This window comes from Pezoporus flaviventris, unplaced genomic scaffold, assembly GCF_033815535.1.
Source record: "Pezoporus flaviventris isolate CSIRO_AGI_PZ_B2104156 unplaced genomic scaffold, CSIRO_AGI_Pfla_v1 ptg000002l, whole genome shotgun sequence".
In the NCBI taxonomy this organism is placed as follows: domain Eukaryota; kingdom Metazoa; phylum Chordata; class Aves; order Psittaciformes; family Psittacidae; genus Pezoporus; species Pezoporus flaviventris.
This window is the reverse complement of record NW_026892550.1, coordinates 24,676,562-24,690,718: the sequence shown is the minus strand read 5'-3', so window position 1 is coordinate 24,690,718 and position 14,157 is coordinate 24,676,562. Positions and strand designations below refer to the sequence as shown.

The 14,157-nt window shown below is 41.1% G+C and overlaps 1 protein-coding gene across 2 annotated transcripts; it reads right to left on the bottom strand.

The window, feature by feature from the left end:
* Window positions 1-5,105: 5,105 nt before the first annotated feature.
* Window positions 5,106-14,084, bottom strand: NIPAL1 (NIPA like domain containing 1). Of its 2 annotated transcripts, none has more exons than XM_061472027.1 (6): window positions 13,965-14,084; window positions 9,981-10,247; window positions 8,901-8,957; window positions 8,356-8,446; window positions 6,406-6,566; window positions 5,106-6,271 (listed from the first exon to the last, which is right to left on the bottom strand). In XM_061472027.1, exons 1-6 carry the CDS (start codon window positions 14,029-14,031, stop codon window positions 5,667-5,669), a joined length of 1,248 nt encoding a protein of 415 aa, XP_061328011.1. In that variant the 5' UTR covers window positions 14,032-14,084; the 3' UTR covers window positions 5,106-5,666. The 2 variants fall into 2 exon arrangements, with proteins under 2 accessions (XP_061328011.1, XP_061328019.1); XM_061472035.1 differs by lacking the exon at window positions 13,965-14,084 and adding an exon at window positions 13,523-13,851.
* Between the last annotated feature and the right edge of the window lie 73 nt (window positions 14,085-14,157).

Sequence of the window (14,157 nt, the reverse complement as noted above, 5' to 3'; positions counted from 1 at the left end):
AGGGGCTGGCCACCTGGGAGGAATATAAGGCTGCTGCTAGAGGATGTAGGAAGGCAGCTAGGAGGACTAAGGCCTCCTTAGAATTAAACCTGGCGAGAAGGGTCAAGGACAGCAAAAAGAGCTTTTTCAAATACATGGCAGATAAAACTAACACCAGAGGCAATGTAGGCCCACTGATGAACGGGATGGGTGCCCTGGTGACAGAAGATACAGAGATGGCAGAGTTGCTGAATGCCTTCTTTGTCTCTGTCTACTCTGCTGCAGGCAGTCCTGAAGAGCCCTGTACCCCTGAGACCTTAGATGAAGTCAGGTCGACGGAGCGGTTTGCCTTAGTCGATGAGGAATGGGTTAGAGACCAGTTGAGCAATCTGGACATCCATAAATCCCTGGGTCCAGATGGGATGCACCCGCGGGTGCTGAGGGAACTGGCGGAAGTCATTGCTAGACCACTCTCCATTATCTTTACCAAGTCTTGGGAAACGGGAGAGGTGCCTGAGGACTGGAGGAAAGCAAATGTCACTCCAGTCTTCAAAAAGGGCAGGAAGGAGGGCCTGGGTAACTATAGACCGGTCAGCCTCACCTCCATCCCTGGGAAAGTGATGGAACACCTTATCCTTGGTGCCATCTTAAGGCGTATCAAGGATAAGAGGATTATGAGGGGCAGTCAACATGGCTTCACCAAGGGGAAATCATGTTTGACCAATCTCTTAGCCTTTTATGAGGAAATAACACGGTGGATGGATGATGGCAGAGCAGTGGATGTGGTCTACCTTGACTTCAGCAAAGCATTTGACACAGTCTCCCACAGCATCCTCACAGCTAAATTGAGGAAGTGTGGTCTGGATGATCAGGTAGTGAGGTGGACTGCGAACTGGCTGAAGGAGAGAAGCCAGAGAGTTGTAGTCTATGGGGCTGAGTCTAGTTGGAGGCCTGTAACTAGTGGAGTGCCTCAAGGGTCAGTACTGGGACCGGTATTATTTAATATATTCATCAACGATTTAGATGAGGGAATTGAGTGTACTATCAGCAAGTTTGCTGATGACACTAAGCTGGGAGGAGTGGCTGACACGCCAGAAGGCTGTGCTGCCATCCAGCGAGACCTGGACAGGCTGGAGAGTTGGGCAGGGAATAACTTGATGAAATATAACAAGGGAAAGTGTAGAGTCCTGCATCTGGGCAGGAACAACCCCAGGTTCCAGTATAGGTTGGGGAACGACCTGTTAAAGAGCAGTGTAGGGGAGAGGGACCTGGGGGTCCTAGTGGACGACAGGATGACCATGAGCCAACACTGTGCCCTTGTGGCTAAGAAGGCCAATGGCATCCTGGGGTGTATTAGAAGGGCGGTGGTTAGTAGGTCTAGAGAGGTCCTCCTTCCCCTCTACTCTGCCCTGGTGAGACCCCATCTGGAATATTGTGTCCAGTTCTGGGCCCCTCAGTTCAAGAAGGACAGGGACCTGCTGGAGAGAGTCCAGCACAGGGCAATGAAGATGATTAAGGGAGTGGAGCATCTCCCTTATGAGGAAAGACTGAGGGAGCTGGGTCTCTATAGTTTAGAGAAGAGGAGACTGAGGGGTGACCTTATTAGTGTATATAAATATATAAAGGGGGAGTGTCACGAGGATGGAGCCAGGCTCTACTCAGTGGCAAACAATGATAGGACAAGGGGTAATGGGTACAAATTGGAACACAAGAGGTTCCACTTAAACTTGAGAAGAAACTTCTTCTCAGTGAGGGTGACGAACACTGGAACAGGCTGTCCAGGGAGGTTGTGGAGTCTCCTTCCCTGGAGGCATTCAAAACTCGCCTGGACACATTCCTGTGTAACATTATCTAGGTGTTCCTGCTCCGGCAGGGGGATTGGACTAGATGATCTTTCGAGGTCCCTTCCAATCTCTAGCATACTGTGATAGTGTGATACTGTAAAAGGAGCATGACCAGCAGGTTGAAGGAGGAGATCCTGCCCCTCTACTCTGCCCTTGTGAGACTCCATCTGGAGCGCTGCATTCAGCTCTGGGGCCCCCAACTTAAGAGGGATGAAGATTTGTTGGAGAGAGTTCAGAGGAGGCCATGAAGATGATTAGAGGCTTGAGCTTGGTTTCTTCAGCCTGGAGAAGAGAAGGCTCTGGGGAGGCCTTAGAGCAGCTTCCAATACCTAAAGGGGACCTCTGGTACTGGAAATCGAACAAGAAATCTGAAGAGGGACTTTTTATAAGGGCAGGTAAGGACAGGACAAGGGGGAAGGGCTTTAAACTGAAAGGGGTAGGTTCAAGTTAGATATAAGGAAGAACTTTACTGTGAGGGTGGTGAGACACTGGCACAGGCTACCCAGAGAAGCTGCGGTTGCCCCATGCCTGGCAGTGCCCAAGGCCAGGTTGGACAGGCCTTTGAGCAAACTGGTTTAGTGTGAGGTGTTCCTGCCGATGGCAGGGGGTTGGAACTAGATGATCTTAAAGTCCTTTCCAACCGTAACCATGCAGTGATTCTATGACATTAGCCAGACCTTCCTCTAGAATCCACTTACATGTGCATAGGACCAGTTGCTAAAATCAAGACTATTCTCTCTGGATCTGTCAGATACATAGTGTTTAAATGTTTACCAGAAATATAAACTACATCCCTTTTTATTGCTTGTTTTAAAAACACAAGTCATTTTAGTACATAATCCATGAGTAATTTATTACAGTAGCATAATTTCACTAAAAATTAAAGTTATTCCAAATTAATAACTAAATGTAAACATTTTCAAAAGTAACATCTCTTCTAGGAAATGGCTTTTTATACAAAACAATAATTTACTTTTTAACATGATAGACTTCCTGTACACCATGGACAATAAGCTTTAGCTTGGTTTTCTGACATTGCAAGAAAAGAACTATTTTTCTAGTAAATTTTATTTACGTATAAAAGCAGATACACAGGACCAGTAGAAAATACAGAAATTCTGCTTGGTACAAGTTAATTGACAAGGAACTGTTATAAAAGGAGCCCAGACCTGGCATAAAAAAGGACAGACTCTTCTCAAAGATTTACTACATACCTTAAAAAAATGCCAACACACAGCTATTCAAGAATTGGACTGGTTGCTTTTTCATACAAATAACCCATTCAGCTACACCACAGTGATGACTGTATAAGCAAATAAAGGCACCATGAGCTATGCCAAACGATTTCTTTTTCACTTTTCAGGGTCAATCAGTATTTTCTTCAGTTATTCTTTAAATGATATGAGAACTTCACAGTGAAAAGTAATGCAAGTTTTTGTTAAAAGGCAAATTGAAAGGAAAACTTTGTCTTTACTCTTTTTATTATTTGTATTACCTGTTTTTAAATATAATGATTCTGTAGCTTGAATCTGGCCAATAAAGCCAAAGTATCCTCTACATTAACGAAGAAGTAACAAAACCCCATTTATAAATATTTTTCTTTGAAGCATTTTTTAACACATGCATTTTATCAGCAAAGAATTGTTGCAAATCTTGTCACGTGGGAAGCTGAAATGAAGCTGTATACATTGCCATTATGTTTGCAAGGTAAGTACATTTGTTGGGAAAACGTCTCTATTGCTGGGGTAACACTGTTGCTACCTCCTGCACCGCTGAATGCACTTCTCAAATTAGGTAATCACAGCTGATAACCTGAATACCCATTGCCTAATGACATATTCTGGTCTCCTCTCTACATCAGCAAGATTACCTCCAATATTTTATAAGGTTCTGTGAGCAGAAGAACCAGACACACTTTTCAGTCTCTCATTTTTTAGATATGCTCTTCATTGTAAAAATGAGGGTTCAGAAATAGGTGCAGGTGATTGATACAGTTTCTACCTCTTCCTATAGGTACATCAACTACAAACCATGACAAGCGAGAAAACAAAAAAGCAACTTGGAGTTTAACTTTAAGCTAGTATCCATAGTGTTATTTTCCAATTTTTTGTAGCTTGTAAAGTAGCATTTAAAATAGTTAACAAATGAGATGTTTCATGAATGTCTTTCAGAAAGGAAGGACTGAAACTCTGCACGACACATGGATGAGATTATCAGCAGCAACCCTTTTGTACTTACAGCTAGGTATGAGGTGTTTTTTTTGCAGAACAATTTGCTATTAATCCAAAGTGTTCTGGATTAATTTGGGTTCTAAATCTGTTTTTACTATACTCTTCGACCATTAGAGAATACACAGGCTGCTTCATGAGGAGGTTCTGGTTGGCAAAGAGATGTCAGCTGATTAAAATCAGTTTTTAACTGCTGAAATGCTAGCATCCTCTGGCAAACATTCTGGACTCACACTTAAAAACCCAGGAATTAGAAATACTACCTTTCTGATGAGCTCGGCATGACCCCACATCTGATTGGTGAAGCTACTTTCTTGCTCAAAAAGTGGCAACAAAGGGTACTGTAATGAGTAAACCATGGACTGTGTAAATTGGTTTTCGTGAGGTAAAGATCAGAGACCACAACTGAGGATCATGCTGTGGTAAAGATAAGAATCTTCAAGGCCTACAGTGAATTAATAGCTAAAATATCTAACAGAAGTGAATACTCATTTTTAAAAAAGATGAAAAGGCCAAACTAAAACAAAAGATGTTTTGATGTTTCTCAACCCTTGTTTACAGCCCTTCCTTTACCCAGTATTTTTAGAAATAGGGCATGGATTGGAAAATGGATTTTGCTTTTACAACAGAATATAGAAGAACAGGACTGTTTTGCTATTAAGAATGAGAAAAAACTTTGAAAAGCTTAAATGGGTTTTGATGAATAGATGGCTGTATTACGAAGAAGTATGTAAATAAGGGAAGTCCCTTCTTAAGCCTCAATAGTGTAAAACAAAGTGGAAATATTTAATTGCACATTATGGTTTTCTTCTGCTTATTCTTTAATCTAATGTTTGGTTTTTTTTTTAAGCCAACAGAAACTGTTTTCAGGTCTCTTAATGAATTTGCTTTTTCTTAAAATGAAACTTGGTTACAGTTTTGAAACAGAAAGGTATTGAGGGATTTGCAAACCATTCAGGATTCCTGAGGTAGAAGAGCTAAAACTTTGCCAGTAAAAAAAGGAGTTAAGGAGACTGGTTACCAAGAGCTGTATTACATAAATTTTTTTAGTGCCATCTATTCAAGGTTCATTGGTAAGTGATCAAAAGTGAAAAAATATTGCATAATTGTATAATCAAAGCTGAAATGGTTAAACACTGTTTTCTTCGTATTGTATCTCCAATGAATATTCTTCGTGTAGAACATTTACAAATTTGCTTGCCAATAACGCACAAAAATATGAATAAAGCCTGAAATATTAAGGCTATAACAAACTGCTTGTCACTTCAGCACAGATTTATCTCTTATCATGATGGGAAAATTGCACTTTGTAAACATAGCTTACAAGGACCATCCTTTTCTGCTAAAATTCTCCAATAGGAGATGCTGCACAAAAAAATAAGGACAAGGTTTTTTGTTGCCTAATATACAATCACCATCAGGTCTCTGTCACGTTAATTACTGAACATTTGCATTCATCTCTACCAACAGTGGGCACAGAGAGGAGCAGCCCACACTTAACTGGCTTTACAGATGGTCTTCCAGAGGACTGCAGAAAAGAGCAGTATTCTGGTAGACACAGTTGAGCTGAGTCTGCAATTCATGATACTTCAATGATGAACACCGCTTCAGAGTTTCATTGACTGAATAAAACATTGTCCTCCTCATATGCCAAAGCAGGGTCTTCCATGCTCTCCAGTAAGGTGTGACAGGTTTCATATTCTTGGTGTGCTAATGATGGTTCTTTGGCAACAGTGGACATCAACTGACTCCAGGTGATATTAGTATTTTTGAAAGCATGCAGTAAAAAAATGCCAATGAGGATAGTGCAGAAACCACTCAGGGTTCCAATGATATCACCCAGGTCCATACTACTCCACTCCTTGAACAGGATGATGGAACATGTCACAACCGTTGTGGTGAAACACACATAATAAATAGGTGTCACTACAGATGTATTGAACACATCTAATGCTTTGTTGAGATAGTTGATCTGGGTGCTGACTGAGAGCACTAAGATGCCCACCAAAATATAAACCAATGGATGTCGATACACTGGCTTCTGCTCCAGCATTTGCTTAATGGCAATGCCCAGGCCTTTCACAGATGAGACAGAGAAGGCACCAATGAATGAACAAATTAAAATGTAGATCAGAATATTTGTCTGGCCTCTCTTTGGAGCCACGATAAAAATCAGCACAAGGGCAACAACTGTTAGTAGAACAGCAAATGTAACAAATGCTGTAAGAAAGAGGAAAGAGTAATGCGCATGAGATAAAATACCAGACTACGTCCCAGTACACACTAAATTTTTTTAGTGTCCTGATCACTTCTCTATGAACTGCAGCACGCGTTCATTGCAATTGCGTACAGACCTGGATCCTGCAGCTTTCTTTCCATCTCATCTAGTGAGGTGACCTCCTCCTCCTCAGGGGCATGGATAACCATGACCGTTGACCCCAAAATGCTCAGTACACAGCCCAGCTTTCCATGAATATTCAGCTTCTCATTTAAAAGATAGGATGACAATATAGCACTGTTCAGTAAAATACAAAGAAAAGGTTCAGATCCAGCAGCCGCGTGAGACATTCAAGATCTGTCTGTGTAATGTAAGAGTATAGTTCAAAACCTCTTTTGAATTTGGATATATGGGAAACCAGCCTGAAGAAAATTTTAAGGAGTTTTGCAAGAAGGTTGATCAGGACCCAGAAGGTCAGGTTTTAGGAGGGTTAGCCAGCCTCCCTTCCAGGTTGTAAAGGGTCCTAATTGCTTAAGGAACTTCTCATTACTGATTGCCTGAGTGAGGGGTATGTACTCTTACCCACCTGTTAATAACAGGAACTGCTATTTTCTTCCAAACATGGTTTAAAGCACTTGACTTGCCATTAGAACCAGTGCACTCACGTTTTGGAAACTGTTCCTTATCCGTCCCCAGGCTCCCCCACCCAGGCACCATTTCTGCCTGGCTTTCCAGGACTCCCCTAAAACCACAGAGAAGGCACATCTTCCCCTTTGAAGAGGACTGACCTCAGGCTCTCCAAAAGCCCCCTGCTTAAGATTTAACCTAAGGACAGTAATATGGCCCAGATGAGGCCACCTCACAGGGCACACAATTAGCCAGCTAGAGCACCACCTTAGGCACAGACACAGGCTTAATGGTGTCTGGCTGTGCTCACAAACTGTTTCTCAACCCACTGACCAAATTAAAGCCATTTTTTCACACAAGGGTAGCAAGCTCACTGACACGAAGTTCTCATGACCTCTGTTTAGTGGAAACTGGAAAGATTGCTATCCACATGAAAGAAAACGGGTGCCAAACTCAGGCTGTTTCACAGAGCAGAAGCCAGGCAGCCAGTTAGTCTGCATCTACCTACACACTCATCTCAGCACATCTATAGGTGACTGAGTTACACAGGTTTTGCTACGACAGAATGGCTGCATTTTTAGCAGTTAAATTGCTGCAAGCATCTTTAAAAAACAAACCCAAACCAAATCAAAACAATAAAACCTGGCCCAGGTTGGTTTTAAACGCAATGTTTCATATAGTATAGTCATGTCCTAAAAAATAGAGTTTTACATTTAAAATTCAATAATTCTATTTTGCTAATAACTTATTTCCCAGAAAATCTGTTGTGAGCATAATCCATGTCTTTTCTGCTTCTATGCTAGCCATATTAATGTATGTGCTTAAGTACTTGGGACTCATTTGTTTCTTCATACACACAAACTAATGATTGTTTGAACAGCACTCATTTCAAAAGAACCACAAATTTTAACAATTGATATTAAAAGAGCTAAAATTTTCTTTGCCTTCTTTCCAGAAGGGCTTGGAAAAGACCAAACAAACCCAAAATGCTTAGTAAGTGTACCTTAATATGAAATTATGCTCCTATAAAAGAGAAATGGTTTTGAAAATATTTTAGTGGGGAAATACTGTATTTTCTTTTAAAATTCCATTGCAACATGATATGACTTTTTGAGAAAGCTTTCAGTTCTCTAGGAAGAGATAAATTGCAGCTTTCTACCACTGCACATCAGCAGTATAACTGGTACATGCTGATAAGAAATAGTTTATAATATAGGTGGAAGGCTACTGGGAAAGCATACAGTGGTCTTTGGAACAAGACTTCTCACTCCCTCTACCCAGAAAATTCAGTTCTAAATAAGGAAGGGATCTTTCCACCAAAGAACAAAAAGCATTTTTTTGTCCATATATTACTTTTCAGTTTTCCTATTAAAATTCTCTACTTTCAGCCAAAGACAGTATTTTCCCCTGATGCAGTGAATGTTTCATTTGTCAAGGTTTGCTTCCAGTTCGTACTAACCTTATGAGAACACTCAGTGCACCCAAGGGAGTAACTAAAGTTGCAGGTGCAAAGGCATAGGCAGCAAAGTTTGCAGCTTCTCCTAATCCCACTGCAGAAGAAAGAACATTTGGATTAGGTTGAAGAGTGGGGATAAAAAGCATAATATTATAAATATTTTGTATGATAGCAAAAACAAACCAAAATCTTTTTTCTACACTATATATGCAAGTTTTCCTTTCCAAATTATTTGCACAACCTCCTCTGGACATAATACAGGCTGAAGAAAGTTAAATACTTCTCCCTTGAGTACTCTTAGGAGCTGGACAGATTCAATCCCATCTCTTTCAATGTGGTATTAAAGAGAAGGTTGTTATTCTGCAAATTGCTCCAAAGAGCAAACACAGATTTGAGAGATGGGATATCAGAACAGCTTCTGTCACAAAGACCATTTCAACGACATTTCTTTTAAGTGAAGGGAGTGAAAAATCAGGAAACAAATTAATTTAAAGCAGTCTGCTTAATGTAGCATTTACATATAGATTGAGAGGAAGAAGGTGACTTACTTGATAGCAGTCCTGCCCACCAAAGCCATTCCTTCAAATAAGAATATCCACCTTGGCCTGAAAGTGAAAAAAATAATCTCATTTTCGAAGAAAGAGAACACCTTGTTATAATAAACAAAACTACAGCTTCACGTTTCCGTCTAGTCCTAGAAAGCACTGAAAGAGCATGTTATCTGGATGTGACACGAAGAATATTTTGATTTTAACTGATTTTTTCATTAATTGCTTTACTGCTTTGTGAATCGGACTTCTGAAAAATTATATTTAACTAAATATACATGGATGGAAAATTCCAAGTAAAAGTAAAATGTCCATGAAGATTGTTGGTGAGCTTAAGAAATGCTTCAAAGTGCTTTCCCATACACAGTCAGCTGCAGTTTGACTCTGTTTATACTTTAAATTGAGAGAAATTAGAAAGAAAAAATTACACTGCACACATTGACTTCTTTGATATAAAATATAAGTATGTTGAATATTCAGTAACAATGTTTTCAAATAACCAAATCCTCTGGAACTACATTTCAATAAACACAATAAACAAAAGAAAAACTGCTAATGCTATACATTTAAATCCATACAAAGGGAATTTTGAGATTAGTTCAATAGGTCTTTTTCTATCTCTTCATCTGTTGACTTTTATAAAAGAATAGTTGTACTAACTGCAGAAACTTTTCTAATGAGTATCCTCCCCACAGCTTTCCACAAAACCTAAACCTAGTTACCATCTTAAGTCTTTCAAATGTCTCAAATGAGGAGTAAAAATAAGATGGGAAAAAGACAAAGGCTTTTTGAAACATAAGATGAGTGGAGACTCCTATTTGGTATCTAACTCCAGTCAGGGAGGAAATAACACTGGATTTAATACCACCACTGCTCTCATAGCTATAGGAATTCTGAAATCCCAGTCCCTGTAATCATACACAGAAAAATAATACTGCATCTTCATCAGGACTTCTGATCACTCTATGTACGACAGCTTTCAACTATGACAGATTTAAACATGTGACCTGTGACTCAAACCTTGCTTTTGCCAGGAGACATTTGTGTCCCCAGCAGGAGCAAGGCAACACCATTGTTTACCAGCTCGGGGGACTCCTCTGTCTGCCAGTTTCAAAAGTCCTTTCTTCTTCAGTATGAAACTAGAACCATTAAAAGCACTGGAGCCTAGAGCCAGAGCCAAGCCAACGTAGAGATGATATCTGCTTCCAGCAAGCATGGAAATGCTCCGGTTTGTTTCATTGACAGTCCCGTCCATAGAGGCGAGGAGAGAAGAACACGATTCAGACACATTTATGATCTGGCACCATGCTAGGCAGGAGTTACGGCAAGCAAGAGAGAGCACAGCACCTGGAAGGAGAAAAAAGAAGGACAAGTGAACCATGAGACAGGTACAGCTCTGGAGGAGTCCCATCCTTGCTTTGCCTCACTCCTTTCCATGTCTTCCCTGAGCGTTGTCATTTCTGACCATTCAAATAACTCAGAAAACATAGATAACATAAACAGTGCTGCCCCAGGCCATTACCCACTTCTGTAATTCACAGGTGCCTACATTACTTTTTATATATATTTCCACTAAATTGGCTCAGTCAACCAATTAGAGCAATACGAAGGAATGCAACAATAAAACATCTCTGATGTAAAATTCAACTTAAAATCTTAAAAGCTAACCTGAAACCTCAAGATGAAAGGGTTCTTTTGTGTTGTGCAGAGACCACATCCCCAAAATATAAACCTACAGCCAACCCATTATTTCAGAGTTTGCCTGCTGTTATTCCAGGCTTCTGCAGCTTTTACATTTGTAGCTGAGATTTGGAAAAGAGAAGGAAAAATTATATAGGGAGAAAACTCTTGCTGCACATGGACACTAATGTGCTTCATTATAATTCATTGTCTACAGGTGAGCCAGATCTTCTTTAACAACTCATAAAATTTTGAGGTGGAGGCTTCATTACACCTCACAATCATTTTCATCTAACCTCAAGAGCTCCTAGATGGGGGAAGACCAAAGCCTGCAAGGGACAGTCCTCCTGGCTATCCCTGCTGCACAGCTGCAGATCTGGTTGATCTTTAACTAAGGTTGAAGCTACTCTCAAACAGCAAAGCCTGACCAGCATCAATACAATGACAGCCTGTGGGAATGACATCACTGCCATCAGCCTAGACATGTTTTTTAAAGGAAGAAGAGGTATTGCATTTCTAAGAACAAAAGGAGTCGTTGTCTTGCATGAGGAAGCAGGGGACAGGCAGCAGTGCTGCAACAGGGCTTACTATCCTAGGCTTGTGCTTCACAGTTCCTCACAGTAAACTGCATCAAGAAAACAGCATGGATCAGACAACCTAGTGTAGAACAACATTTTTGGACTGAAAGGTTTTATTGTGAAGACCTGTTAACATATGAAACAGCTGATGCAGAAGTACAAAAGCTCAGTTCATTGTGATTAATATAAGGCGTTGGATGCAACAATTAATTTTGCTTTCCACGTTTCCCCTGTAATTAAAATGACACACAAAAGAATCGTCCTGCTGAGTGACACCATCAGTAATACACTCACTTCTTTCTTCCAACTGAAAAAAAACACGGAGACTTGGTAGAAAAGAATGTGCCTCTGTGTCTGTTCATACCTAAACTCTGGAAATTTTAATATTTTGACTTCATTGAACTGACTTCACTGAATTATAAGCAGCCTTGGATAATTCACCAAATGCAGTTTAGGAAGGAATGCTAAAAATATCAAGAGTATTAAAACAAGTATGAAATTTGACAGCATATCGTTATCTGCAGCTGACAATGCTGATATTAGCAATGGGAGATAACACCCTTTACAAGTAAAGAATTAGAACAAGTATCTGCTCCCAGTCTTCCTGTGCCATACTGTACAACAAACATACTGAAGGAAGTTACCATTTGATTTTCAGGCTGTGCAGTCACATTTCCTCATTTGCTAAGAGGGTTTCTATATAAAATGAGTTGTTTTGTGTTGCCAGACTTTGCAAAAATGGTATCACAAGATGGGTACATCCATACCCTGCAGCTGAAGATCTTAAAGAACTTAATAGTTACATGAAATTACTTTTGCATTGTATGTAGGATAGAAGTATTCTGCCATCTTGTTATTACTAGAAGCTGCAGTTGGCTAATATAAAAGAAATGGAATTTGCATCTGTATCTGAAAGTATTTTCAAATCCTAAAGTATCAGCAATGTCTTAGAAGAAGATAATTTTGAATATACTTAAGTTTTGACATAATTATTAAAGATAGAAAATTACAGAGAAGTACTTTAAGCATAGATGTTTCTCTTAGCTAATACATATCAGGGCAAGGCAAAAAAGCAGAGAGGTTACCAGTGAATTAAATCCCTTAGCTCTCAATACCTTATAATGATGCTAAACTGGACTGGTGACAGTTGTACCATCACTACTCAGCTACTACAGGCTTTATGTGAGAAGCAGCGCAATTATTTCTTTTAATTAAAAGAAAGCATGAAGACAAAAAACTCCTAATAAGTATGTTTTTTTAGCTACCTGTAGTGGTAGGTGGTTAGGCAGCTTTCAATCAGCACGTTGGGTTTTTACATTGAAGAAAATAACATTCTTCTCCCTTTTCTTGTGAATGGTGTACTTCCATTGAGCTGGAGGTGAATGGCAGGCTTATTCCCTTCCATATGACACTACTACTACTTATTTTGCTGACTGTTAAGTTTTTCATTCCCCAGCAGACATTATGCCACCAAATAATGAAAATTTAATCATGCCATCTGCAGTATGTCACTCAGTGACTGCCACTGGATATTTCTGTCCTTCCTGAAATAGTCTTTGCTCACGTTTACGAGGAGCCATTGGCTCGGCCGTCTGTTCCATCTGCCCGCTGAGAAGAGTCATACTGAATGGTTGTGATCTCTGTTTATTGTGCTGAGCAGCATTCTCTAGTTCTAAAAAGCGTGTCTTTTGTTCCACTCTCATGGTAAGTGGTATGTCACCTCACTGGTCAAAGAAACAACTGAGAGCTGGTAAGAGAAGGCTGATCCAGGAATTACTATTACCTTATTGCTCACGGTGAACAATGCGAAGACACCTGGCAACACTGAGGAAGGTGACAAATCTCTGAGACTGCCTGGCTTGCTCAGCACCCAGTTTCTGTAGCTACACTAGTTTCACTTCCCACTTCCAACGTCAACAAACATGAACCTGTCAGCAAAACTCCTCCTTGCAGAAATAAACTCTCTCAGCTCTGACTCAAGGCTGAGAGCAACAGGAAATCAGACTGAGTTCAGTTGGCCACTGTTGTAACTTCCGAAATGTTTTCATGGTTCTGAAAATGATTCCTCATTTTCAGAATCAAACACCTTATTTTCTCAAACACCTAAATATTCTCTGAGTCAGACAGCTTGGCCAGCCTGATACCACATGTTTTTTGTAGCAAGTTTAACCTGCTGTTGTTCTGCAGTCCTGCAAAAGCCTAGGACTAATGTACCCTGTGGTTTGCTAGTGGGAGCCAGCTTGGCTTTTATCTTGCTACTAAAGATATTGGTCCTAAGTCATCTGTAAAACTATTTGCTTTGATTACGCATGTAATTTGACCATTTTTATTGCACTCAGGAGTCAGCTCACACCTGGTAGAAACACGAAAAGCCTTTCTCGGTCACTCAGGAAATACCATGGTCAGTTTCACCAAGGCCTGGGGCTGAAAGTGGGTGCATGGAGAAGCAGCAAGGATTTGTTCCCTGGCAAGCCCCCATTCACAAAAATGCACAAAAGCTGCTGAGAAGAGGGTCTAGACACGAGCCAGCCTTGAGAGAAGCAGTGCAGGAGCATCCCCAGCACCAGCAGTGCCACGCTCATAGAATCATAGAATCCTAGGATGGTTTGGGTTGGAAAGGACCTGAAGATAACCCAGTTCCAGCCCCCTGCCATGGGCAGGGGCACCTCCCATAGACCCAGTCCCATCACAGCCTAGCCTTTAACACTGCTAGGGATGAGGCAGCCACAGCTTCTCTGGGCAACCTGTGCCTCACCACCCTTACAGTAAAGACAACAACAGTGACGTCATGACGGAGCTGTCTTACGTATGCATGACGTATGAAGCCGCTCCCGTGGTGCATCGAGGAGCTCCGCCGGGTGCCGCGTCCCCATCTCCACCCGCAGCACTCAGCGTCCCCAGCGCGCCCCCCGCAGCTCCGCGCACCCCCCGCACCCTTAGCGCGCCCCATCAGACACTGACCCGTGCGGCAGGCCGGCCGGGCGGGCAGCACCTCTCCC